At 42.1% G+C, this 24,735-nt stretch overlaps 2 protein-coding genes across 6 annotated transcripts in view; both read left to right on the top strand.

The window, feature by feature from the left end:
- Positions 1 to 404: 404 nt before the first annotated feature.
- Positions 405 to 14,435, top strand: LOC134489346 (acylamino-acid-releasing enzyme-like). 2 transcript variants are annotated; one of them, XM_063291973.1, is made up of 22 exons: positions 405 to 502; positions 2,908 to 3,037; positions 3,669 to 3,795; positions 4,269 to 4,359; positions 4,691 to 4,766; positions 5,058 to 5,215; positions 6,240 to 6,377; positions 6,759 to 6,850; positions 7,324 to 7,364; positions 7,446 to 7,567; positions 8,167 to 8,227; positions 8,933 to 9,030; positions 9,572 to 9,623; positions 9,706 to 9,794; positions 10,022 to 10,160; positions 10,304 to 10,387; positions 10,849 to 10,929; positions 11,375 to 11,463; positions 11,889 to 12,079; positions 12,160 to 12,262; positions 12,374 to 12,480; positions 12,680 to 14,435. In XM_063291973.1, the coding sequence occupies exons 1-22, from the start codon at positions 491 to 493 to the stop codon at positions 12,780 to 12,782; spliced, it is 2,184 nt and encodes a 727-aa protein (XP_063148043.1). In that variant the 5' UTR covers positions 405 to 490; the 3' UTR covers positions 12,783 to 14,435. The 2 variants fall into 2 exon arrangements, with proteins under 2 accessions (XP_063148043.1, XP_063148042.1); XM_063291972.1 differs by lacking the exon at positions 405 to 502 and adding an exon at positions 672 to 743.
- Positions 14,436 to 15,362: 927 nt separating this feature from the next.
- The window catches only part of LOC134489345 (acylamino-acid-releasing enzyme-like), a 31,180-nt gene continuing 21,807 nt past the window's right edge, over positions 15,363 to 24,735 (top strand). For 2 of the 4 annotated variants that reach the window (XM_063291969.1, XM_063291971.1), the window contains exons 1-6: positions 15,371 to 15,620; positions 15,779 to 15,908; positions 17,771 to 17,897; positions 18,672 to 18,759; positions 19,407 to 19,482; positions 24,330 to 24,448. In XM_063291969.1, the coding sequence (XP_063148039.1) occupies positions 15,588 to 15,620; positions 15,779 to 15,908; positions 17,771 to 17,897; positions 18,672 to 18,759; positions 19,407 to 19,482; positions 24,330 to 24,448 (573 nt within the window). In that variant the 5' untranslated portion in view covers positions 15,371 to 15,587. Of the gene's footprint in view, positions 15,621 to 15,778; positions 15,909 to 17,770; positions 17,898 to 18,671; positions 18,760 to 19,406; positions 19,483 to 24,329; positions 24,449 to 24,735 lie in introns of all 4 variants that reach the window. The other 2 variants (XM_063291970.1, XM_063291968.1) reach the window with 2 other exon arrangements.

Here is a 24,735-nt window from a genome sequence, read left to right as displayed (position 1 = left end):
CTCTCCCAATCACTGAAGCAGCCGCACCTTCTTCCAAGCGCACGCAACTCCTGAAGCCACTCCCAGCTCTCTCCCCAAAACGGAACCCTCACAGTCCTAGCATTTCCCAAGCGCCGTACTGACAGCCGATGTTTAAGCGGCTAAAGGTTTGCTTGCTTCCCAGTCGAAAAAGACCTTGGCTTCGGGAAAAAAAGTAAGCCCCGCTCCTCTTCCGAGCGGAGCCGGGACAAATGAGGCTGCCGCGTGACACCTATCAACCAAAGTCCGCACCTCCCTGCCCACCCAGCCGCCGCTTCGCCCGCTGGGGCTGAATGGCGTCCCCGCGTGGAAGAAAGCTGGCCAGCTCCCCTCTACGGGCTGACTCTACTTGACGGACAGGCCTAGAGCCAATAATAACAACCCAGCTCAAAGGCGATGCTCCTCCTCCTCAAGGGGAACCGAATTGGAGCTTCCGCGACTTCTCGGGAATCGGGGCGACGACCGAAGGGCCATGGAGTCCCTGGTGAGGGATCGCCAGGGGGCGGACGCGCGTGTCGGTGAACGGCGGGCGGCTCCCTGCTGCGCGTTTTCTGGCTCTTCTCCCAAGGCCGTGGGTGGGACTGCGGGAGTAGCTCTTTTCCTCCGTTTGGGGGGCGGGAGGTCTGGCATTTCCCTTCGCCTCTCTTTCCGTGTTATTCCTGGGAAACATGTCCTGGTCCCTCTTCCAGTGCCTCCTTCACATCCTACAGCGGGCAGTTCAACAGGTGAAACCTCTCCCTGTGCAGATTACAGGAAGGAAGACACCCCTCCCTTGATGGCTGCTTTCAGCGGGAAACTGACCAATGGAGAGGGCGCCAGTTTTGTCTCCCTTTCCCTTAAAAAAGGCTCTTCTCATAGCCATTAAACAGTCTTTATCCTCAGAGGAATAAAGATGTCATGAATTGAATTGACCTCCTGCTGATTGCAGTCTCTGGCTCAGTGAAATCCCCCTTTAAATATTTGTTGTCTGCGCTTTTCTTTTGGGGTTGCCTGCTCCTCTTAGAGCAGCACATATGGTAACTAGTTCAGGACCTGTCCACTGTTGCCAGTTTTAGGAATTTTGTCGTTGTTTATTCGTTTAGTCGCTTCCGACTCTTTGTGACTTCATGGACCAGCCCACGCCAGAGCTTCCTGTCGGTCGTCAACACCCCCAGCTCCCCCAGGGACGAGTCCGTCACCTCTAGAATATCATTTAGGAATTTTAGTAGTCCCATTACTACTTCTGTTATTATTTGTGCATTTCAGTGAAACAGTTTTCATCCAGTGGTCCCTGACAGTGAATAAGGTGAGGCGGGACTGAGTTGGCAAGTGGCTTTGGTCTGGCCAGTTCACTGGTAGTGAATGTGGATGGGCAGCAGGCTAAGGTGGTGAGCAACTCTGGATGGTGAATGGGGAGCTGTGGTGGACCAGGTGGTGGATCTCCACAGACCACAGTTTGAGAATCACTGCATTGAGTATTCTGTTTATTCTCACACATGCTTTACTTCCATCCTATACAATTCCTATCAGGGTTCAGGTTGATAGTTCCATTTGAATGCAGCATTTACAAAAAGATAACAAGTGTATTGTATCTACAGCAGAGATATAATTCTGTACTTCATGGGGATAATTCCAGTGACTTGGGAGGGGGAAAGAGGAACTGCTGGTAGAAAGAACCTCTTGTCCTGCGGAAGGCCAAAGCTTGTTACATCCAGAGCCAACACTCTCCAGCTTGCTGGGTGCTCTCTTGCAAGCTGCCATAGTGGTCCCAGCTCATACATTTCCTGATTCCTGCTTTTCACTCAGAAACCATTTTTATAACTTGATTATGTGCCATCAAGTCATTTTGAACTCCTGGCAACCACATACATTTCATCCATGACCATCTATCCCTAACCTGTTCTTTCAAGTCTCCTATCGGTGCGCTTATTGTCACTGTAACTGAGTCCATCCACCTTGCTGCTGGTCATCCTCTTCTCTTTCTTTCCACCTTTCCCAACACTAGAGCCTTCTTCAGAGAGCTGGGTCTTCGCATAATGTGTCTGAAGTAAGGTAATTTGAGCCTGGCCATTTGTGCCTCAAGTGAGAACTCTGGGTTAATTTGTTCGATGATCCATTGGTTTGTTTTCTTTTTTCTTTTTTTTTAAATTAATCAGTAATTGTTCAAGGTATAATTAAGACACATAATGCAGAACACAGGACCGGCAGAATACAAGTCTAAAAAAGAAACAGGAAAAGCTAAACCAGTGCAGGAATAAGCAAAAAAGCGTATCAGACCAGTAGCTTCTGACCTTCTCCAGCACAGGTATAAAAGTACTTAAAAGTTAATCTCTTACTATTAATTGGAGGACTAGATGATTAAGTTGATGGAATTGGCACAAATGGCTAAGCTGACAGCATTGATAAAACATTGTAACTAGATTTGTTTCCCTCTGGAAGCCACTCTTGGACTATTTGCTTGTAACGCAAAAGAATTAAGCCTTGATTTTAGGTTTTGATGATTGAATGGTTTGATTTTAGAGATATAATGTTACATTGGTTTGTTTTCTTGGCTGTCCACAGTATTCTCAGGAGTCTTCCCCAACACCAGCGTTCAAAGGCTTCAATACTCTTCCTATCCTGCTTCTTCAAAGTCCAACTCTCACTTCCATAGAGTATCACAGGGAATACCATGGCTTGCACAATTCTGACCTTTCTGGGTATAGACACATCATGGCATTTGAATATTTTTCCAAGGCCTTCATGGCTGCTCTACCAAGTGCTAGTCTGTGGCATATTTCTTGATTGTTCCTTTACTGTTGATTGCTAACTTGAGCAAATGGCTAATTGCAAACACGCTGCTGATGCTTTTTCCTTGAGGCCATCCCACCCAATTATGGTCCTTTATTTTTTAACCTTTTTTATGTATAGTTGCTGAGTGATACAGAAGAAGTAGCTGCTTTGTACCGTGAACTTAGCCAGTTCCCTTCCCTTTCCCATGCTTGTATTGGACCTGAGGTAACAACTCAATACGGTGGCAAACATTGCAACATTTATACAGGTAAGCTCTTCAAAGTTGTACCTACATCACTGGGTGTATGTTTGGCTCCATAGAATTTAGATGTATACTGTGCAATGTTATTATCATCAGTCAAATGTAACATTGGGACCTCAATCCCATATACAAAGCAAATCACAAGACTAAACATAAGCGTTAGTTTTTTCTGGCTCTGTTTTAGTGGCATCTCTTGTTCTCCTTTCCCTGATGATCCCAAGAGATTAAAAACTTAGAAACAGTAGCTGTAGGAGTTTCTATTACAGACAGAAAAGGAGAAGGATAGGTCTTTACTGACAACTATAATTTCCTTTGTGTTTCCCCTATTGGATGACGGTGGACTTTTTTAGACCATTGCACTAAAAAAGGGTCTGTTTTATTAAATAAAGCATAATGGAGTGACATCACACAACGTATTTCATCAAAACACATGACTTACCAATTGCATTGGGAGGTTCATATAATACATCAAACCTAAGCCAAGGAAATCTCTAGATGACTTGGTATAATGTGTGAATCCAACCTGAAAGCAGTGATTCTCAGTATTCGGTGGAAGAGACTTTTTTCTGTTGTAACAGACTAGACAGAAGTGGAGCCCTTTATGTAAATCGAACAATAATAATACCTCTATTTACAGAGTGGTCACAGCGGGACTTGGGAAGAGCTGAAAATGTGAAATTCTGCCATCAGTACCTCATTTTCCATGACAGCCAATCCATCGTCTATTCTGGCCCCTCAGGCAATTGCACTGAAATCAAAGGAGAGTAAGTCTATTCTGCATCTCCTGTCCTGCCTCTCCTGTCTGCTGGCCCGAGGAACACGTGGAATATGTAACTTAGATTGGACAGCCATTTATCTGGGGTGATCTGAGGATTCCCGCCCTGGGCAAGGGATCGGATTAGAAGATGCCCAGGTCCCTTCCACCCTGATTTTATGATTCTATATAGGCTGCTACTGTTCCAGGAAAGTAGATCCATCCTCCCATTTTGCAGCATAGATGTGAGTACCTATTGCCAGATTTCTGTGCACTTAGCAGCAAAAAAAGCTCCATCTACTGCATTGGAGTAATCCACATTCTGTGATTCTGTACTTACTAATTTTTATTTAGTATTACATTTTATAAATATATATTTGTTGTGAAGCCACCTCTAATGTAGCTCTGTCTGAGCTATTCACCAGGTACTGATTGATATCTGAATCTCCAGGCACATGCTTTCCATGTTGCTTTCCCACCTAGGCTGCTCAGTCGGGATTCTCCGAGTGGAACTCAAAAAGCTGTTCTGCGAAAGACGAGCAGTGGCAAAGGCGAGGAAAAACAGTTCCTGGAGGTATGCTGGCCTGCTTCGCTCCTTTGTTTCCTGCTCAGTAAGGCTTCGTGGTCTTCAGGTTTGCTCAGCAGAAATAGGGGTCCTTCACTCCTTCTGCTTTTATCACATTCTTACATTGCTTCTATCCGAGGAAGCAACACTGCAGCAGCTGTGACTTGTGGGGCTTTGGTTTATTTTCCTTGCAGGAAAAGGAAACTGTTTATGTGTCTGGGAAATTCTGGGAGTTGAAGTCCACACATCTTAAGGTTGCCAAGGTTGAGAAACACTGGATTAGCGGCTCCAGTGAGGAAGAGGCTCTGTAAATTAAACTGTAGTGTCTCTGCTTCCATAGGTGTGGGAAAAAAACCGGAAGGTGAAGAGCATTGAGCTAACAGCTCTAGAGAAGCATGGCCAAGTATATGACGACGGTAAGGTTTCCTGATAACTGTTTCAGTTCCTAAGAGGCAAGAGACCAGCTCAGGGTAATGGCAACTGGCAGGAGGAGGAGCTTGGTTAATCCTGAAAAGAAAGTCCTGAGTCTTTCATTATATTTGGGGAAGGCTTGGAGAATCCAAAGTCATGTTTGGGTGATAGAAAGATTTGAGAGCAATGCCTACTAGGCAGCTGTTTTCTGATGGGGGCAAGAAGCTAATGGGATGCTGCTTTAGGGAAGAAAACTCATATGCTTGAGTTTACTAGGTATGATTTTCCATTCCCAGATCAGTTTGGCTGCTTGGCCTGGTCACACTCAGAGACTCACCTTCTCTACGTGGCAGAAAAGAAACGTCCCAAGGGAGAGTCTTTTTTTAAGCCCAGAGCCCCTGAGCTGAGCACCGAAGAGGAACTGACCAAGACTGAACAAGACAAAGCAATAAAGGTGGGGTGGGGATTCTCTTTTACTGCTTCCCAGCAAGCCAGCATTTCCATTTTCCTTGATCTAGAAAGGGTGTCACACTGACCTTTTAGCAAACTGCCCAGGAAATAGTTAATGCAAAAGCAAGTTTTCAGGACTCTGATTAGTAATATTCATCAGAGGGAAGTTCTACAACATTCAAGCAAATCCCTGATTTTCAAATGAGGTTCCATACATAGACAATTTATAGTGACAAAACTCTCTTCCAGTTTCTTAACAGCCTTACAGTGGAGAGACTGAAACCTGCCACTTTTATGAATGCAGGGCTGCCTTCATCTGCTCTTTCTTTTAGTAACTGCTGCTTGACTTATCAATGTGCAAACCAACTCTCAAAAGGCAACTTGATAACTTGAGTATTACAATTTTATTGTAAACCACCCAGAGTCCCCCTTTTTGGGGGGAGATGGGCGGAAATATAAATTTGAATAATAAAAGAAATATAATAAAATATAATAAAAGGAATTTGAATAACGAATGAATGTCTTTTTGAGTGCTTTGCTGTTTAAGCCATTTAATCAGCCAGGGACCTGATTTGCAAGTTCTGGAGAGCATCCATCCAGTCTCTTAAGAAGTGTTCATGCTGTTGGCTGCTCTTTTGGTTGAAAGTTAGCTCCTTGCTGGGTGCACAGCACTTGATGTCAGCCTCCAGCACATTCTTTTTCCCACCATGAGAATAGCCTTAATGTGATGCTTTGGGGATTTGATGTTTGCATCTTGAAGTGTTCTGAAGGAGCAGCTATCCTCTACAGCAGTTTACTCTAAAATGCTGTGACCTGTTGTAATAATTTTACATTTACAAGAAAGGTATGCCCAACTACTTCCCCTTTGGATGGGACATGCCTTAAAACATTCTTGGTCTTGACAGATGTAAAGTTAGAATCAGTACTGCACATCATGGCCATCTTCCAGACAGGTGAAAATCCTTTTGCTGGCACGCCACATATCTCAGCGGGGCTCTGTTATTATGCTGTTTTTCTGCTTTTCTCAGGGAGAGCAGTTTGTATTTTATGAAGACTGGGGGGAAACTCTGGTGGCTAAGAGTATCCCTGTACTGTGTGTATTGGACATTGAGAGCAACAATGTTTCTGTGCTAGAAGGTGTTCCAGAACACATCTCACCTGGGCAGGTCAGTACAGAGCACCTGGAGTGTGGGTTGGTTGACTACCTGCAGCCTAATTATGGCTGAATATATATATGCTTGCTCTAGCTTGTTCCAAAGAATATAACAGCTATGCTACAACCACTACAATAAAATGAAAGATACAGTCTTTGGACGGCAGAGAAACTATCTTTCTGGAAATGGCATCTTAAATCAAATCTCCCGTGCTTCAGATGTATCAAATTCCCAAAGGGATGGGTTGTGTTTCCTGTTCACTTGGTGCCAATATTGCTCTTTGTTTTTTTTTTCAAGCTACCCTGCCTTTCTATGCTGAAACATTGTCCCCCAAGTAAAACCTTAACCTTGCCCACCTCTTCAAACTTGACATTGTCTTCTCTCTACCTCAAGGCTTTCTGGACTCCAGGTGACACAGGAGTGGTATTCACAGGCTGGTATCATGAGCCTTTCCGTCTAGGCTTGAAGCACTGCATCAATCGCAGGTGAGTTTCATTTCAGAAACCGGAGGAGGAATCCAAGTCGGACTTGACTTACTATACTGCAAGAGGTATAGAAAATCCAACATTAAGTAGATAAACTCAGGAAAATATAGAGGTCCTTTTTCACAAGTCTAAATTGAGGTACAGTGTTGGTTTTTCTCCAAAATAGCATTCAGAGGGAAAGCACATTATAATCTTAATGACTATAATTGGCATTCAGTGTGATGAAAGAACATCCTAGAGTACATGGGGATGATTTTTCATTCTAGTCTTACCCATTTCTATTATCATAATCACTCTGCTATTTTGGGGAGAAGAAATCAGCTGGGTGGGGCAGAATATTTCTCTTTCTGACTAAGGGATGAATGAGACAGTAGCTTAATTCCAGAAGAATGGGGTCTCTCCATCCCTTTTCCTGACCAGTCTTATATGATCCCTTCCTACATCACCACCACCTGTTCCCCTTCTGCCCCCAGATCATCACTTTTCCATGTCGATCTGACAGGTGGTCAATGTGGTAAGTACAGGAATCCTCCTTATCTCTCAGTGCGTTCTGGTGGTGATTTCTCTTAAATCATTACTTCCCCTCCTATTACAGAGCTGTTGTCCGATGACACCAAAGCCATTTGGTCTCCACGGTTGAGCCCAGACCAGTGTCGCATTGTATACTTGGAGAATCAGGCTTCTGGACCTCATCAGCAGTGCAGCCGTCTCTGCATGGTGAGCACTGATTTTGAACTTCAACTACTGGCACAAAACAATTTCAGGTAACCTGACTGACTTCCTGCATCCAGCCAAGTCATAGGGCTCTTTAATTTATACAGGACTTTTCAGCTCTTTCTAGTCTCAAGCATTCGAACCTGGTGTGTAAGTCAGAGCTCCAAATGATCCTGAGTTACTCTGATTTGATTATAGTAGGAACTTCTGGGAGTTAGGGATGGTTGTCATGGATTAGGAGAGTTTCTTCTTCAGCAACGTTGTGAGAGAAACTGAGGCAGAAGTCAGTAATGAAAGTAAGGAGAATGAGGTCAGGTGTTTCTACCTGGAGCAATTTTGCTTGATCTTCCAAACATGGAAGTGGTATTATCTTTTGCTGCAAGGGATGTAAGCCAATTGCTTTATGAAGTTTTTCAATATCACTTTATTTGTTGTATATATTTCCTCATCTCATTCATACACTACCTCAGTCTATTCTGATTCTTAGCGGTTAGCAACATGGCATTCCATGGCATTTCTTAATTTGGGAGCGGGAGGTGAAATATAGGCTAGGAAGTTGTTCCTGCCACCTCCCAGCCTAACGTCTTTTGACCTTTTTTCAGTATGACTGGTACACCAAGCTCACTTCCGTGATAGTGGATATTGTGCCTCGACAGATCCAGGGTGAGTAGTAGGATGCAAATGATACATCTGAGCTGTGAATGTAAAATAATTCCTCTGGGATTTTTTGCTCCAGAGGAATCTGTGACAGGAGGAGCACTAGCTACAAAATATACCCTTAATTCTACCTTCCAAAAACAAAAAATAATTTAGTGGCTGGGGAATTGCATTCATTTTTTAATGCAAGGGATGGCTGCAGTATTCCTCCCAGGTTTTTTTTTAATCTTTAGAAAGTCCGATATAGTAGTGCTGAGCTTTTTCCATAGAGGCTCCTTCCCTTCTCTGGCACTTCCTGGACTGACCATGTTAACACGTAACAGGTAAAGTTATATTGCCAGTCTACGAGTGCTTAAAAAAAGAAACATCTATGAAATAAATAAAACCAAACCCATACGCGTGTCAGATTTTCTCTAAAAACAAAAGCTGAAAAGAATCCCTTACTATCTCATACATTAATAAGTGCAGTTCTTTTTGGGATCAGCCAATTTGGGAGGAAGGTTTTTTTTTTCAAAAAATGCAAAATGCCAGATTTAAAAGTTGGTAAACAAAAGGGGATTTGTGAAGACCTGCCCATCTCTATTCTGAGTATGTAGAATACAGAACTTTTAATAAGATTTCGGGGTTCTGGTGGAATATGGTTCCCAGTGCAACCTCTCTGTCTAGCTTCAAAAAGACAACCGCTGCTTGCATGAATCTGCTCTCTTGCAGGTGGGTTTGCTGGAATCTATAGCACAGCACTGCCTGAGCATTGCTGGGCAGCAGACAGTCAAAGAGCTGTGCTGGACACAACCCAGCGCAGCAGGCAGGTAAGGATACTGCTGGATCGTTAAGCTGCCAAGAGTATTTTGAACAAACTGAATTCTGGATCTGGGTAACCTAAAGGCTCTTCCAGATAGGGGATTTCTTAAGTGTTGGAATCTAAACTGAAAGTCACATGGAGGTCTCCAAACTGATCTAGGATTATAGTGGCATAAAAACATCTGTAGAGAGGTCCTGAGTGTTATGTGGATCCTGGCATCTGTTGTCTTTTTCTTTCTCTTCTGTACAATTCTCACACGTTTAATTTGGTATAAATGTTGTATGGGAAATGTATTTATTTATCAAATTTTATCACCGCCCATCTCCCTCCCAAGGAGGGACTCTGGGTGGTTTACAATAAAATAGAATTAAAAACCAGAAGAGTTATAAATACAATAAAAGTAAGAATGTGATGGAATCTAGATGGGTAAGAACTCTTTATCAGACCGTGAGTATAGCAGGTCCATCAGAAGTCACTCTAGGGTGCTAGCCATCCCCAGGTACAGCTATATGTACAGTAGATCCTTCATATGCTGCTTTTTCCTCTAGGAGCTGATTGTGGTGGATACAGCATCGAGAAGTGTGTGTTCACTCACCAAAGGTAAGTATCAAGCTTTCCTTATCTTGCTTGAATAAGGAAGTTACACAAGCAGAAACTGACTTTTTTTCCTTTCCTAAACTAGGTTCTTCTCTTGGAAGCTGGGTACTGCTCACCATTGACAGAGATCTGATGGTGGCCAGATTCTCCACTCCTAACTCTCCTCCTATGCTTGTAAGTTCCATGTGGCTAGACATTTAGCAAAGGAACCTATGTCTGAAATCCTTCATATGGTTCCAATTTCAATACTTGCAGCTTAAATATCATGAATAAAATGATATTTAAGGGCTTTCTATCCAACATCAGTTTAATCCCTGCATATCTAAATATTATAGATCAAATAACATAGGATCTAGTGCTGGATATCTCTTAATTTCAGTTAATATTTCCTCTTGCTGCAGATGGTAGCTTTCCTGCCTCCTGCAGGCAAGGAAGCAGAAGTGAACTGGGTGTGTCTGGAAGAAACCAGCCCCATTCAAGGTATCAGTTGGAGTGTCCATATTCTGCAGCCTTCTCCAGATCAAGACAATCCCCAGTATAGTGAGTATCCTGAGAGGAAATTTTGGACCAATTTAACCAGCTGTCATTTTTATGCTTCAATTTGAGTTGGTTTTCTAGAGAAAAATTTGAGGGACCTTGGTAGTGATTTTCCTTGACCTGAAAATTATTACCTGTATTCACAGGAGGTCTGGATTTTGAAGCCATACTACTCAAGCCCACTCAGGTACCAGAGAAAACCAAGCTTCCATTAGTGGTGTCACCACATGGTAAGTTTCTTGTCTTGTTCCTTACACAGGTACTGTAATGTCATTCAGTAGATTTGGCAGGCCCTAGGCAATGGGTCTTTTCTGCTGTTGTGCTTGCATGGTGGAATCTTCTCCCCCCGAGGTGAGGATGACCTCATCACTTCTGAGCTTCTGAAGGTCCCTCAAGACCTAGTTATGCTAGCAGTCCTGGGGACCCCAGGGGACAGGTAAACTAGTGAGATGGCTCCATTATTATTAACATCCCTTCGTCTACTCTTTTCTGTTTTAGCTTTGTCTTTATAGTTTTTAAAGTTTTTAATAATAATTACAATGGTTTTAGGTATTTATTAATTGTTTTAGCCTGTTGTATGCCTCCCAGAGTCATTTGTTTTGTGAGATGGGTGGCTACATAAATTAGATAGATTGATCGATTTCCCTCACCATTCATCTGATTCTGACTCCATTGTTCTTTTTCCTGGCAGGAGGCCCACATTCAGTGTTCACCACCACCTGGACACTGTATCCAGCAGTGCTGTGTCGGATGGGATTTGCTGTGCTACTGGGTGGGTAATAATCACTTTCAGACACCAAGATGTCAGCTGGGTTATCAAGCATAAGCACTGTAGTCAGAGGCACATGGCCTGGGCAGCCACCTGATCTCCCTTAAACAAGCAGTGATAGACTGTAGTGGTGTGATATTCAATTCAGAACTCCTGACCTGAAGATTGTTTTAGAAAGGCAACCTTCCCCAACCTGGTGCTTCCAGATGTGCATGGACTTAACATCCTAGCAGTCTCAGCCACACAATCATATTCACAAGAAACTGGAGTCTTGACACTGGAGCTATGTCAAGGCTAATTCCGATAGTAAAATCCAGAGCTTCTGACATTAGAGGAGGTATCCTTCAATGTAATGAAATCTGATTAAGGCAAATCATAACTCCTCATGCTGAGTTTGAAACCAGAGAAAGGTTGGCCACTTTAATATTATGCTTTCCTTCCCTTTAAGTGAATTACCGAGGATCTTTGGGCTTTGGCCAGGATAGTGTGGATTCACTACCAGGAAATGTGGGTACCCAGGATGTCAAAGATGTGCAGGTAAGAAGTCCCTTCCTCCATTTCTAACAAGGGTGTTGGAAACCTTCACTAGATGGAGAAATATAGATAGTTATAGATATTTATATAGATAGCAGGAAGGAGATTCAGCTCGCTCCAAGGAGCATGGTACCTTATATTCCATTGATCAGATTCTCAGTAGAGTAAGCGTGGAGTTCTTACGGGGCAGTTATCTCTTCCAAAGATGTCTGTAATATATTTGTTTTTATATATACAAGACCAGGCAATTTTAACACAAGAGTCTATCCAAATATAATTTCTCCTTTCCAAGGGACACGTTGAGGTGACATAGTCCTATCAGAACTCTGTGAAACATTTGGAGTGGGTTCCTTTGTCCAAGTGTCTATTCAGGATGCTGTAGTCCATTTACTCCCTTAGTCATTGTAAACCTTTTCTTTTCCTTGTAGTTTTGTATACAGCAGATGCTACAGGAAGAACCTCTGGATCCAAAGAGAGTAGCTTTGCTTGGAGGATCTCATGGAGGTTTCTTATCTTGTCATCTCATTGGCCAATACCCTGACACTTTCAAAGCCTGTGTGGCCAGGAATCCTGTGGTCAATATGGCCTCCATGATTGGAAGCACCGATATCCCTGATTGGTGAGTATTTCTGAACAACTATGTTCTCACTTTTGAGCAGATGCTGTCATTACTGATGCTTGCTCTGTGGCTTTTTCTAGGTGCTTGACTGAAGTTGGGTTACCCTATGACCAAGCTGCTCTCCCAGTTCCTGAACACTGGACAAAGATGTTGCTTCATTCACCTATGCAGTATGTTGACAAGGTATACCACATCCTTTCCTCCATTTTTGTATATCCATTACTCTCAGATCCCCATATTTTTTTCTACTTAGTATCAGTGTTCTGATTTCCATCTTGCATTTTTTTCCCTTAGGTTCAGGCACCAGTTCTCTTAATGATTGGAGAAGAAGATAGACGTGTTCCCCCCAAGCAAGGCTTGGAATATTACCGTGCACTTAAGTCCAGGGGTGTTCCCACCCGGTAAGCATCTTAGGTAGAAATGCAAAGAATGGGGGCCTACTATAGGGTTTTATGCGGCCAAAAAGAATGGAAATATATGCAACTGGGAAAATAAAGAAAATAAAGTGATAATCTGGGCAGAAGATGGGGCTGAGATGATGATGGAGATGTCAGCAGTGTAACTGTATATTAGCTAATGCCTTTGTCTCTATCTTTCTAGGATGCTGTGGTATCCAGGTGATAACCATGCACTATCCAGTGTGGAGGCTGAGGCAGATGGTTTCATGAATATTGCACTCTGGCTTCTCCAGCACTTGAAGTAATGATTACAGAAGCTTACTCCTTTTAGATGAGGCCAGCTAACAGAAATTCAAGTCTCTTCAATTTCAAAGAGCCTCTAGTAGCTGATTGGTACTCTGATTCCTAGTCTCCAAAGTGTGAATAGGCATATAACAATGTCTTGTATGCATCATCCTCTAGGCCATCTCAGTTGTGCTAGAGAGAGAAGCTACACTGGCCTTACCGTTTTGCCAAATCTAGCACTTTACCAATAATTCCACCTTTAGGGTACTGTTCAGAATGGTCAAATATTGGAGCGCTGATAAATATCCCCATTAGATGTTAATAGAATCTCTGGATTTCATTTAAGTCATTCAAGCTAAACTGAAAAGAATGGATTTCAAAAATCAAGCTGCAGAATATATTCTTGAGATGTCTTTTATTAACTTCAGAAAAACCAAATTATCTAGGATAAATACTTAGATTGGGAATGATTGGAATGCAGTATTTTGAAGAGATGTAATACCAGTAACTTGAAATTTAAAGGATGAAATTATGATTTATAAAATGAAGTTTATTGATGGCTTGGATTGGAGAGACCTGATTTGGTAGTACATGTGAAAGGGATCTGGATGTACTTGTTGACCACAAGCTAATCAGGAGCCAGCAGTGTGATGCAGCTACTAAAAAGGCAAATGCTATCTCAGAGTGCGTTAACAGGAACACAGTCCAGACCATAGGAAGTAACTGTTCCACTCTCCTCTGCCCTTGTCAAAACCCATTTGGAGTACTGTGTCCAGTTTTGAGCACCATAATTCAAACAGCACAGTGACAAGTAGAAGCAAGTTCAGAGGAGGGCTATCAAGATGGTGAAGGATCTGGAAACCAAGCCCACATTTAACTTGCAGAGGGACAACTAAGGGAAGTTATGACAGCCTTCAGATATCTGAAGGGTTATCTCACAGACAAGGGAATCAGTTTATACTCTGTCGCCCCAGAGGGCAGGACCAGAGCCAAGGGTTAAAACTACAATGAAGCAGGTTCAGGCTAGACATCAGGAAGAACTTCCTGATTGTATGAGCTGTCAGCCAGTGGTAAGTTCTCCACTAGGGGTCTTCAAACAGTAGTTAGAAGCTCATCTGTCACATACTGTTGTGGATCCAGGACTCAGCAGGGGATTGGACTAGATGACCTCTTTGCTCCTTTCCAGATCTGATTCTATGATTCTATTTGACAGTGAACTTTCATAGCTGTAGTAATAAGTCACAGCATGTTAAGGGTTGTCTGGAAAGAAAAATAATCCACTACCAGCCTAAAAGATTGCTGTCACTGCAATCCTGTGCACTAATACCTAGTAACAAACCTTTTTAACACAGTGGGATTGCTTCTGAATATGCATGTTATTTTTTCTCATGTGAAATAGGACATCACAGATCTTTGTGCACAGAGAATTATTTAAAGGAAGTTAATTGAGAAAATAACATGTTATTTATTCTCTTTATGTTGCCATTTTTTACATCTGAAGGAATGGTTAAATTAAAATATACTCCCTCATAGGATAGTTTCTGATTTACCAAAGGCCAGTGATCTGAACAAGGACTTGAATCTCCTGTATTGTGTTGTTTCACTCTGCACTGCTTTATTTTTTGTTTTTAGCAATGCTGCACTAATTTATTACAGGCCATGAATTGTAAGAATCTGCTGTAAATGAAGTTTCATTGACATTTTTATTGAAATAACTGCTTGGCCCTTACCACTTGCTTCCAGGACTGGATATTTCCTGGACTGTTTACTTTTCTGGCAAAAGGAAATGTGTTGAAGAGGATGCAACACTGTGGTGTTAGTGTGGGCAACCTAGCTGGGAGGAGTGTGTCATACATACACATATACAGCATATATAATGAATACTCAAATGCAGATGGATATGCAAGGTTTCCTTTGATTGAGTAATGAACACAACATGGGATTGGGGATATGCAATTTATATTCTCCATAACTGAATTTAGCCTCAAGCCTCCATCTTTATTGAAAGTATTTCCTCCTCTTCTGTCTGAACAGCTTCTAGAGTGCTTTACTGTAACTGGCTGAACTAAAATGGATACACCTGCAAGCAGCTGGCCTGAAAATTAATTCAAAAAGGAAAAGCCAAAAAAATCAGCATCAGCTTACCTATTGAATGAATGCTGGTTTTTCATCAGAGTTTATGGTGGTCCTATTCCCAAGGCCGCTGCTTTTTTTTTTAAGCAGGCCCATTTTATTTTTTCCTGTTCTCACAAAAACCACATCGCGTGCTTGCACATCGCCCCGCCCCCATAGTTAACTTACTCCACTCCAGCTTTTCAGGTTCGCATGACACGCTGAAACACATACTAGCCACACCGCTGGCTGTACGCTGTACGCGGGAGGGGGAAATTGCTCTACGTTTCCTCTCCGCCTTCAGTTCGCCCGTCAAGACCGGCACGTCCTCCTCCGCCCATTCCCGTGTTTTGCTGTTTTGGCAAGCGGTGGGCGAATTGTGTGAATGACCCGGGAAGCAAAATATCCGCGCTTGGTCATGTAGGTTGGGCACCTGCAGCAGAAGACGCGGCGGCGGGGAAAGCAACGAAGGGCCGCAGGCTATAGGGTCAAACTCGCGCTCTGCCCGCAGGCTGCAAGGAAAACGGGCGTGGTAGTGCTGGTCCCGCCTTCACCAGCTGGCGGAGCCAATCACTGCGGCTCTCCCTCACCTCGTGCCCGCTGTTGCACTGCAGCGTTGGCCTTTCTGGGGGTGGGCGGACCCGCATGGTTCGCCGGCTCTCGCTCCCCCAGAGCTTGCGTGGGTTTTGGGGTGGGTGGAGGAAAGGGGCCTTATGGCTTGCAACTCGGGATGCGCAAGAGAAGCGGTAGGACGACTTTGAGAAGGGGTGGGTGGGAGGGAGAGCTGGCCCCCCTGCGTCCCCGGATGGGGAAGAAGAAACGGGGAAGCAGCTCCTGAGTGGGTGCCCCCAACTGCTGGCGCACGTCGCTGCTGCCCTTGGTCACTTGCTTGTTCTCTCTCCAGCTGCCAGAGGGCTTAGGCCGAATCGGGCCCCTGTACCAGGAACTGAGCCGCTTTCCATCGATAACGTATGCCAGCGTCGGAGCCGAGGTTGCTGCCCGTTGTGGCGCCAAGTGCCTGCCCCTCTACACGGGTGAGCCAGTTCGCTAGAGCCCCCGTTTCTTGCTCCGCTGGTCCAGGACCCTCAGAGTAGTTTATGTTGGGAAGGGAGCGGGGTTGCTTTCTGGTTCCCTCAGTTTGCCAGCTTTCTTGAACTAACCACGGACGAGGTAAGGAATTTGTAGTACTTTTAGCATTTTTCAAAGGGAGGGGAAGATGGGCTGGCACAAGGCCAAACTGATGAATAGGCAGCTAGTCTCTGGAGCAGTGTTTCTCAACCTAGCAACTTTAAGATGTGTGGACTTCAACTCTCAGAATTCCCCAGCCAGTGCTGGCTGGGGAATTCTGGGAGTTGAAGTCCACACATCTTAAAGTTGCTAGGTTGAGAAACACTGCTCAGGAGAATGCTGGGAGAGGTGGAAGAAAAAAGGAGAAGAGGATGACCAGCAGCAAGGTGGATGGACCTAATTCAAGCAGCAGTGGGTGCACCATTGGAAGACCTATTGTGGGCAGTACCTTCTGGAGAAAATCTATTGATGTGGGCACTGAGTCAACACTGACTTGATGGCACATCATCAATCAATCATAACTGTGTCATGTTTCTAAGTGTGCTATCACATTGTTGTTGTTTATTCGTTTAGTCGCTTCTGACTCTTCGTGACTTCATGGACCAGCCCACGCCAGAGCTTCCTGTCGGTCATCAACACCCCCAGCTCCCCCAGGGACGAGTCCGTCACCTCTAGAAAATCATCTATCCATCTTGCCCTTGGTCGGCCCCTCTTCCTTTTGCCTTCCACTCTCCCTAGCATCAGCATCTTCTCCAGGGTGTCCTGTCTTCTCATGATGTGGCCAAAGTATTTCAGTTTTGCCTTTAATATCGTTCCCTCAAGTGAGCAGTCTGGCTTTATTTCTTGGAGTATGGACTGGTTTGATCTTCTTGCAGTCCAAGGCACTCTCAGAATTTCCCTCCAACACCACAGTTCAAAGGCATCGATCTTCCTTCTCTCAGCCTTCCTTATGGTCCAGCTCTCGCAGCCATATGTTACTACCGGGAACACCATTGCTTTAACGATGCGGACCTTTGTTGTCAGTGTGATGTCTCTGCTCTTAACTATTCTATCAAGATTTGTCATTGCTCTTCTCCCAAGGATTAAGCGCCTTCTGATTTCCTGACTGCAGTCAGCATCTGCAGTAATCTTCGCACCTAGAAATACAAAGTCTTTCACTGCTTCTACATTTTCTCCCTCTATTTGCCAGTTATCAATCAAGCTGGTTGCCATAATCTTGGTTTTTTTTGAGGTTTAGCTGCAAGCCAGCTTTTGCACTTTCTTCTTTCACCTTCATCGTAAGGCTCCTCAGTTCCTCTTCGCTTTCAGCCATCAAAGTGGTATCATCTGCATATCTGAGATTGTTAATGTTTCTTCCAGCGATTTTAACTCCAGCCTTGGATTCCTCAAGCCCAGCATGTCGCATGATGTGTTCTGTGTACAGCTATCACATTACTTTTCAAAAATATATTTGAACTCAGAAAATTTTAAAGTGTAAAAATATTAAATAATCAAATATAAATGAGAAAGTATCATAATAAGTCATGGAATTGCCATAGACCTTTAAAAGTTAAATGACTTATCTAAACAAAAAATTGAGATATGAATTGTATCTCTGGAAAGTAAGCTTCCCAAAATTATATCTCATGCAGTTAACTGCTGTCTTTTACATTAACTTTAGCATATCTTTTTTCGTGCCAATTTCTGCCCCCCTCCCTTTTTTTTTTTGGATGATATGCGTTTCCCTCCTTTCCCATCTATCCATTAGTCACTTCAAAGATGGCAATATTATATACCAGGGAACTGGGCAAGCATGAGCTTTCTCACTCAACTTCCTTCTTTTCTGCAGAGTGGTACCAACCAGACCTGGAGCGCCATCAGCAGTTGCTGTTCAGTCGCCAATATATCCTGCACAGTGATGGTAGAGCAATTGTCTCAGTTATTCCTATTGGTGTGCCAGCTGAGATTCATAATCAGTATGTATGACATCTACTTTCCCTCATATCTATATCATGCTTTAGAACAGTGTTCCTCAACCTTGGCAATTTTAAGCTGTGTGGACTTCAATTCCCACATTTCCCCAGCGAGCATTGTCCACACAGCTTAAAGTTGCCAAGGTTGAGGAACACTGCTTTAGAAGTTCTGGCCCAGCTTAGTTTATTTTATTTTATTTTATTTATTAAATCAGTTTATATGGCCACCCATCTCACAAATGGAACTCTGGTTGGCTGACAAAGATTAAAAGTACCCAGAGCACCCAAAGTACAGGCTCCTACCTGACCTAAAAGGATGGATAGAAACAGTGGGAGTAAGGTGGTCCCTCAAATAACGTGGCCACAGCTTGGTTTGTGCTTAACCAGGCACAGTAGAATAGTTATTGGAGTAAGGATATTTATCTTTTCTTAACCATGAAGATGGGTAATAGAGTTCAAAGTGGTGAGCTGAGGTCTTAGTCCTCCCTGCCATCAGCTGCATACACGCTTAGTTGCATGTTGTACAAGCCCAATTCCTGCTGACTACAACAGGTTCCACTTCAAGTTCACAGCAAAGGGCTTTCCTAGCTAACCGAAATCCTTCAGCCAGAGGTGGTGAGGATCATAGGATTGCATAGGCATCAGCCATGAATTCTCTCCCCCGAGGATCCCTAAAGTAGATAGAAAGGAATAAGCTTACCTGTGTGTTTCTCTACTAAACTGCCTCCAAGCTGGCTCTCCCGTTTATGCTGCTCCTTTTTTTCTCTCTTACTACAGGCTGCTGACTAGAATGTCTCCTTCTGGGAAGTATAAAGCTATTCTCACCTGTTACTTGGAAATGGGGCAAAAACAGGAGGTCCTGGAGGTAAAGTTGTGTGTGAATGACAGCACAGTATGTGCTATCTATGGCTGTTTCTTCCTTCCTCCAAAGACCAGGGACAGCACTGAAAATGTTACACGTTGAAACTGAGCTATATAGATATAGCAGGGATAATGTTGCTGCATCCTTGCCTTTATAATAGTTGGAACTGGATACCATGACCTTGTCATTTAATAAGGAAGGAGCTTGATATCACCTTTTCTTTAACATGGAAGTCTGATACAGACTCAGGAGGTTCAATAAGGACAAATATTTATTTAATGAAACCTTATAGAATAGGTGTTGGGCTTTGATCTAAGAAATTTGCCTGTAAGGAGCTTGCGTAGCTAGGGTCAAATATATATGGTCCTTTGCAGTAATGTACTGGGCATAGGAGTCATGCTTGTCCCACCCTGAATGGCAATTGTTCTACCAAAGAGACTTAGAGTTACGGATCTTGATAGGGAACTGAATTCCAAGTAGCTCTATGTAATTCGCTGTCATCTTTCGTTTTCTTGGAGCCCCTCATCACTCCCAACTTTTTCAGTCAAAGCAGTGGAACAAGGAGGAGGAATTCTGATGAGCCTGTTGATTCTTTGGCCTCAGTGTGTGGTGGCAGATTTTGCCCTGTACTGATTTCTGTGTCCCGGCAGGTTTGGAGCAACAGTGGGAGGGTAAGAAATGTCAATCTCACAGCGCTGGATAAACATGGCAAAGTGTACACAGATGGTAAGGGCAGTAACAGTAGGCTTTGCCGCATGCTGCTCTCTGCAGGCTTAGCAATGATGCTTCCTCAGCCCTGTGAGCTCTGCACTCTACCAGCATAGCATTTGGTCATGCTCCTCCTTCCTACTAACATCCTTTTCCCAGTGCCAGAATGAAATTGTCCTAGCTGTCCAGTGTTACATACTTTCCTCTTCCTTGCCTTTTCTGCAGGTGGTGGGCTTTGTAAAGAGCTTTGCTGGCTATTGCAGCCTGGAGATTGCAGGCTTTCAAATCTTGGTGGCAAATTCTGGGTGAAATCCTGTTCTGTATGTCACCCGTACCCTCCTGCGTTGTCAAATTAACTCTGTTAATCAGGCTACAGTACGTGCTATATTTCATGAAACACAAGTCTCCCTGATCATGGAGGTTAAATTTTTGAACCAGCATTCTAGGTCTACACCAGCGTTCCCCAGAGTGGTCAGTATTGACCCCCAGAGTCGATGGGACTATCCAAGGGGTTGATAAATGGCTGCAGATCAAAAGAGAGTCAGTAAATGTCTGGGGGTCAAAAGGTGTTTGATAAGTGATGGAAGGCTGATTGGGGTCAATTAATCTTTTGGGGTCTCTGTAGAGCTCCATGCCAGTCCCTAGTCCTGAAGGTGAGGTGCTAGCAGTGAAACACTGTTACCCAGGGTTGGATGGTCAGCCACCAGCAAGAGCAGCCTTGTGTGTTGTTACTGGCCTCTTGTTGTTGTTGTTGTTAGTTGTAGTACTATTAGTTAAAGCAGTATTTATTAAATTATTTTCATATAATAAATATTTGAACAATGAACAATCTGAAACTTCATGAAGGAGTCAGTGAGCTGAAGAGTTTGGGAACCCCTGGTCTAGGCTATTAGTTTTGCTTCAAAGTAGTCTTAAAGTGTACGTATGTATATGTATATGTATGTGTACAGTATATGTATATATACACACTTGCACTTAAATCAGTGAAGTAAATTTAATAGAACTTTGTCCAGATAAATGTACATGAGATTGAAATTCAATCCTATGCCCCTCTGTAGCCTTATTTATTTATTTAAATTTATTTTAGCTGCCCACTCCAGTATCAATACAAAAACAATAAAAACAGCACCACAGGCAGCCCGGACTAAAGCAGTCATAACAATAACAAACTATTCCAGGGGCCCCACAAACACATTAATCCCAGGCCTGAGACCAAAGTCAGTTCTTAAGAGCTTTTTGGAACCCCTTAGTTCCCTAAGATGACAGCATTTAATAGAAGAGACCCAGGGCGTACCCACTCTGCCAGAATGTACCAGGTGGGCAGAAACAGTTGAAGACAGTCCCTCAGGTAGGATAACACGTTTAGGTTGGAGAAAGATTGCTGATATGAACCTGCTTGATGCACCTGTACCACACTTTCATAGTACTTGGTCCAATGATGTCATATTTCTTGGGCCATGAAGGAAGGCCTCATAAATCTCTGTATGTCCTGGGCTTGCATTATCAAAACCGGATGATCAATAATGTTAAAGGGTAAAAAAAACTCTGAAGTGTAATTTTGCCTGTTGATCTCTCTAAGGTACATGTTATTCACAAACACTGCCATTCATATTACATATCTGAAGCAAAATGCAGATGATCACATGAACTGGCCTGAGAGGTTAATACCATACCGTTTAGCACTGCTCCAAATAACAAGTGACATAAAAAACTGTGGTTGTATGTGTATTTAGTAGCCAATTCCTCACAATAATCCTGTAATACCTACCTCTATATACAAGTTTAGGTTTACTCTACAGTAAATCAGTTACAGTTCTTTCCCTTTTTTTATCCTTGCCAAGTGTAATAATAAACAAATGAGAAATTACTCTGGCTGCAGGGCTAAAATGAGTAACTTTAGACTCTTTTCCCTTCCTTTTTTAAAACTAATTTTTATTGAAGAAATTTTTAACAAAGTAAAAACCATAAAAGAAAACAAAGAAAATAAATAAAAATAGTAAATAAGGAAAAAAGAAAGGGAAAGGAAAGGTTATAAAGAAGCAGCTTCCAATCTTCTTGACAGTGGTTATAAATAAATTTATATTCTGCTCGCTCTCTGTAAAGTTACATCCTAATTTCCTTCTTTCCATAAGCTATCCTTTCTAATCTTCAAACCCATAAATCACAAGTTCATTTTTCTGTTTTTTGTAGCAAAAAGTCCATAAGGGATTTCCAGTCACTGATAAAATGTAGTATTGATCTTTCTCTAATCAAACAAGTTAATTTTGTCATCTCTGCTAGTTCTATCATCTTCACCAACCATTCCTCCATTGTGGGTATTTTAGAGTCTTTCCATTTTTGTGCATATAATAGTCTTGCAGCAATAATTATATATAAAAATAATCTTCCATGGCTCTTTTCTAATTGGCTGTCCATTAACCCCAGCAAGAAAAGTCGTGGTTTCAATTGAATGTTGACCTTCAAAATTCTTCGTATCATTATATGTATTTAAACCCAAAAATTTCTGGCTTTTTACAAGTCCACCAGGCATGAAAAAATGACTCATCATGTTGTCCACATTTCCAACATTAGTTTGAAGTACCTTTATACATTCTAGACAATTTTTTCTGGAGTTAACCAACAGTACATCATTTTATAAATGTTTTCTTTTAGATTATAACTTAATATAAATTTCAGTCCTTTTAAGCACATATTTTCCCACTCTTCCATCAGTATATAGTGTCCAAAGTTCTTAGCCCATTTTATCATAGTCTTTCACTTGTTCTTCTTCCATTTCAAATTTCAGTAAAAGTTTATACATTTTAGCAATTACGTGTTCATCATTTGTACATAGTTCAACTTTAAATTCTGTCTTCTGATGCTCAATTCCAAATGTTTAATATCTTTCTCGGAGGTACTGTCCTTTTGTGGACAAATTACTCCATTCCAGTCCCCCATTAAACACCAATTGTCATATGGTAAGTCCATTCATTTATTCTTAAGTCCTTTGTAAAAAGTAAAGGCTTTCCTCTTTCTGTAGCTACAGAAAGAATGTATTCAATATTATTATGGCTGGTGTGAAAGAAAGAAAGAAAGAAAGAGCAGTAATAGTTGAGAAGAAGCTGCTTCTAAAGAAAGGGATGAGGAAATGTCTAATTAAAGAGAAGTCTCAGCAGCATTTTGGTTCACACAAGATAGGCTGGCACTATGATTATATTTACAGCTTTAATGTTATAAACTAGAGCTTAGAATAAGATAGGAGAATAATGCAAAAAAGATAGAAATGTGATGATAATGCATTATCCTTTCCCAGATTCTTCTGCAAAGAATTTCAAAAGAAAAACTCTAGTATGGAAATAATCTAACTCCAGCACACTATAAATTAGATTGTCTCAAGTCTCTGACATCAGAAATGTGCTTTCTGAGCTGGTCAGGTTCTGCACTGGACTTCTATAGACTCAGGTATTTTTATGAATCATCACCATTTTTCCTCTTTCCTCCTGAACTCTTCCTCATATTTCTGACTGCAAAAAAGTTCTGTGCAAAGAACTAATGAGACCATATTCATATGAATGAGCACAGTGTAAGCCTTCAAAACCCAAGCCATGCTGCTTCAAATTTCTTCTCTGGCTTTGCTGAACATGCTACCTTTCAGTTAACAAAATCCTGAGTTCTTTAAAATGTGACAAGCATGAAACACTTGCACCAAATAGTCTGCTGTTGAAGCAGAAATTTATTTTCTTATAAAGTCCACAGTACAATAGACAGTACAATAGTCAAATAAGCACTTGGTAATTTGCAACTTTGGCTACCCTTTGTTTTTACTAACAATATTTTAGAATTAAGTGAGACAGCCATAATAATTTAAGGATAGTAGGAACCGCTGTGTTGCATTCACGTGATTTATTTATTTGCTTTATTTAAAACATACTGCTTCTGTGAAAGAAATTTCTAGTGTGTAAAGCAGATCGACTTGCAATAAAATGCAACCTGAGAAAAATCCCTTGGCCAAAAGTGATAACTTGCTTTCATAGCATGTTTTAGCTTCAAAGCAACCTTAAATGCATAGAGTTCTGTAAAGTAGTGCTAAATACAGCAAAAGAGTGCCCCCTTTTGATGTAGGTGGAAGTTCCAGGTCACCAAGGAGACCTGTCACCCCAAGGACAAATGACAAAGCACACCCTTATCGCAACTGTTCCTACCATAACAAAGAAAAGAGACAAACCAATTGTATCTAGGCATTAGAAATATAATGATCTCCCCTAATCTCTTATCTTCACCCTTGTTGATAAGTAACTGTCTATGTAATTGCCTTCTAAACTGTATAGCGCACATACTCAGTTTTAAATGCTTGTAACCTATCCATACTCCTGAAACCTTTATTCTGGGCTGTTGACCCTCAAAAGCTTAAGGTCCAGTAACTCACTATATCAATAAACATTGCAAAATGATCGTTTGGGTCCTCTCCTATTGTTTTGATAAGTATACTGGGTGCTGTTTCTACTGTACTTCTCAGTTAAAAAATTGTGAAAGGGGCTACAATAAATGTTCATGCGGTGTGGTAAGCCATAGTTTGCTTACTTATTTTACTGGCTAGGTTTATGCACTGTGTTAAAGTACAATCGATTCACAAGCCACAGTGGGTGGATTCAGCTAAGTCCAAACTAAACAAACGACATTAGATTTAGGTTTGGCATATGAATCAGGACTTAAATGTTCATTCCCTTTAGTAGTTTTAGAAAATATATCAATTCAGGCAATTGGTTGCTCACAGTTTACAGTCAGCATGTAAGCTCCTGCTAGCTTTTTTCTTTTGGTCAGGTGATCCTGCAAACTTGTACTCTACCTACAGATGTTGTTTCCTATTTCTGTCTTTCTACCACCAGAGCCGTTCCGATGCTTTGCCTGGTCCAGCTCAGAAACTCAGATTGTGTATGTTGCAGAGAGAAGGCACTCTCCAAAACAACCATTTTTCACTCAAGAGGGGTTCACTGTAGAAGAGAAGGTAAATAAAGAAAGCCATAAAGGTTTTCCTTTCTTTTTACTTATTCAAATAATGGAACTATGTCAAGTATCTCACAGTCCTTATCCTGCTGCTTAAACCTTAAAGTTGTATGGTAAGTCAAATGAATTGGTTTGCTCATTTCTCATAGCAAAACTGAAGAACTGAAGAAAAATATGTTGTGTACAGATGAAAAGAGAATTTACAAAATTAAGGTCTAGTGGAATTCGCTGTTAAATTTTGTTCATGAAACCTTGGTTTCTATATAATTTAGGATATACATTATTTTA

Source organism: Candoia aspera, chromosome 2, assembly GCF_035149785.1.
Source record: "Candoia aspera isolate rCanAsp1 chromosome 2, rCanAsp1.hap2, whole genome shotgun sequence".
In the NCBI taxonomy this organism is placed as follows: domain Eukaryota; kingdom Metazoa; phylum Chordata; class Lepidosauria; order Squamata; family Boidae; genus Candoia; species Candoia aspera.
Note: the sequence above shows the minus strand (reverse complement) of the source record. Positions and strands in the feature narration are given on the sequence as shown.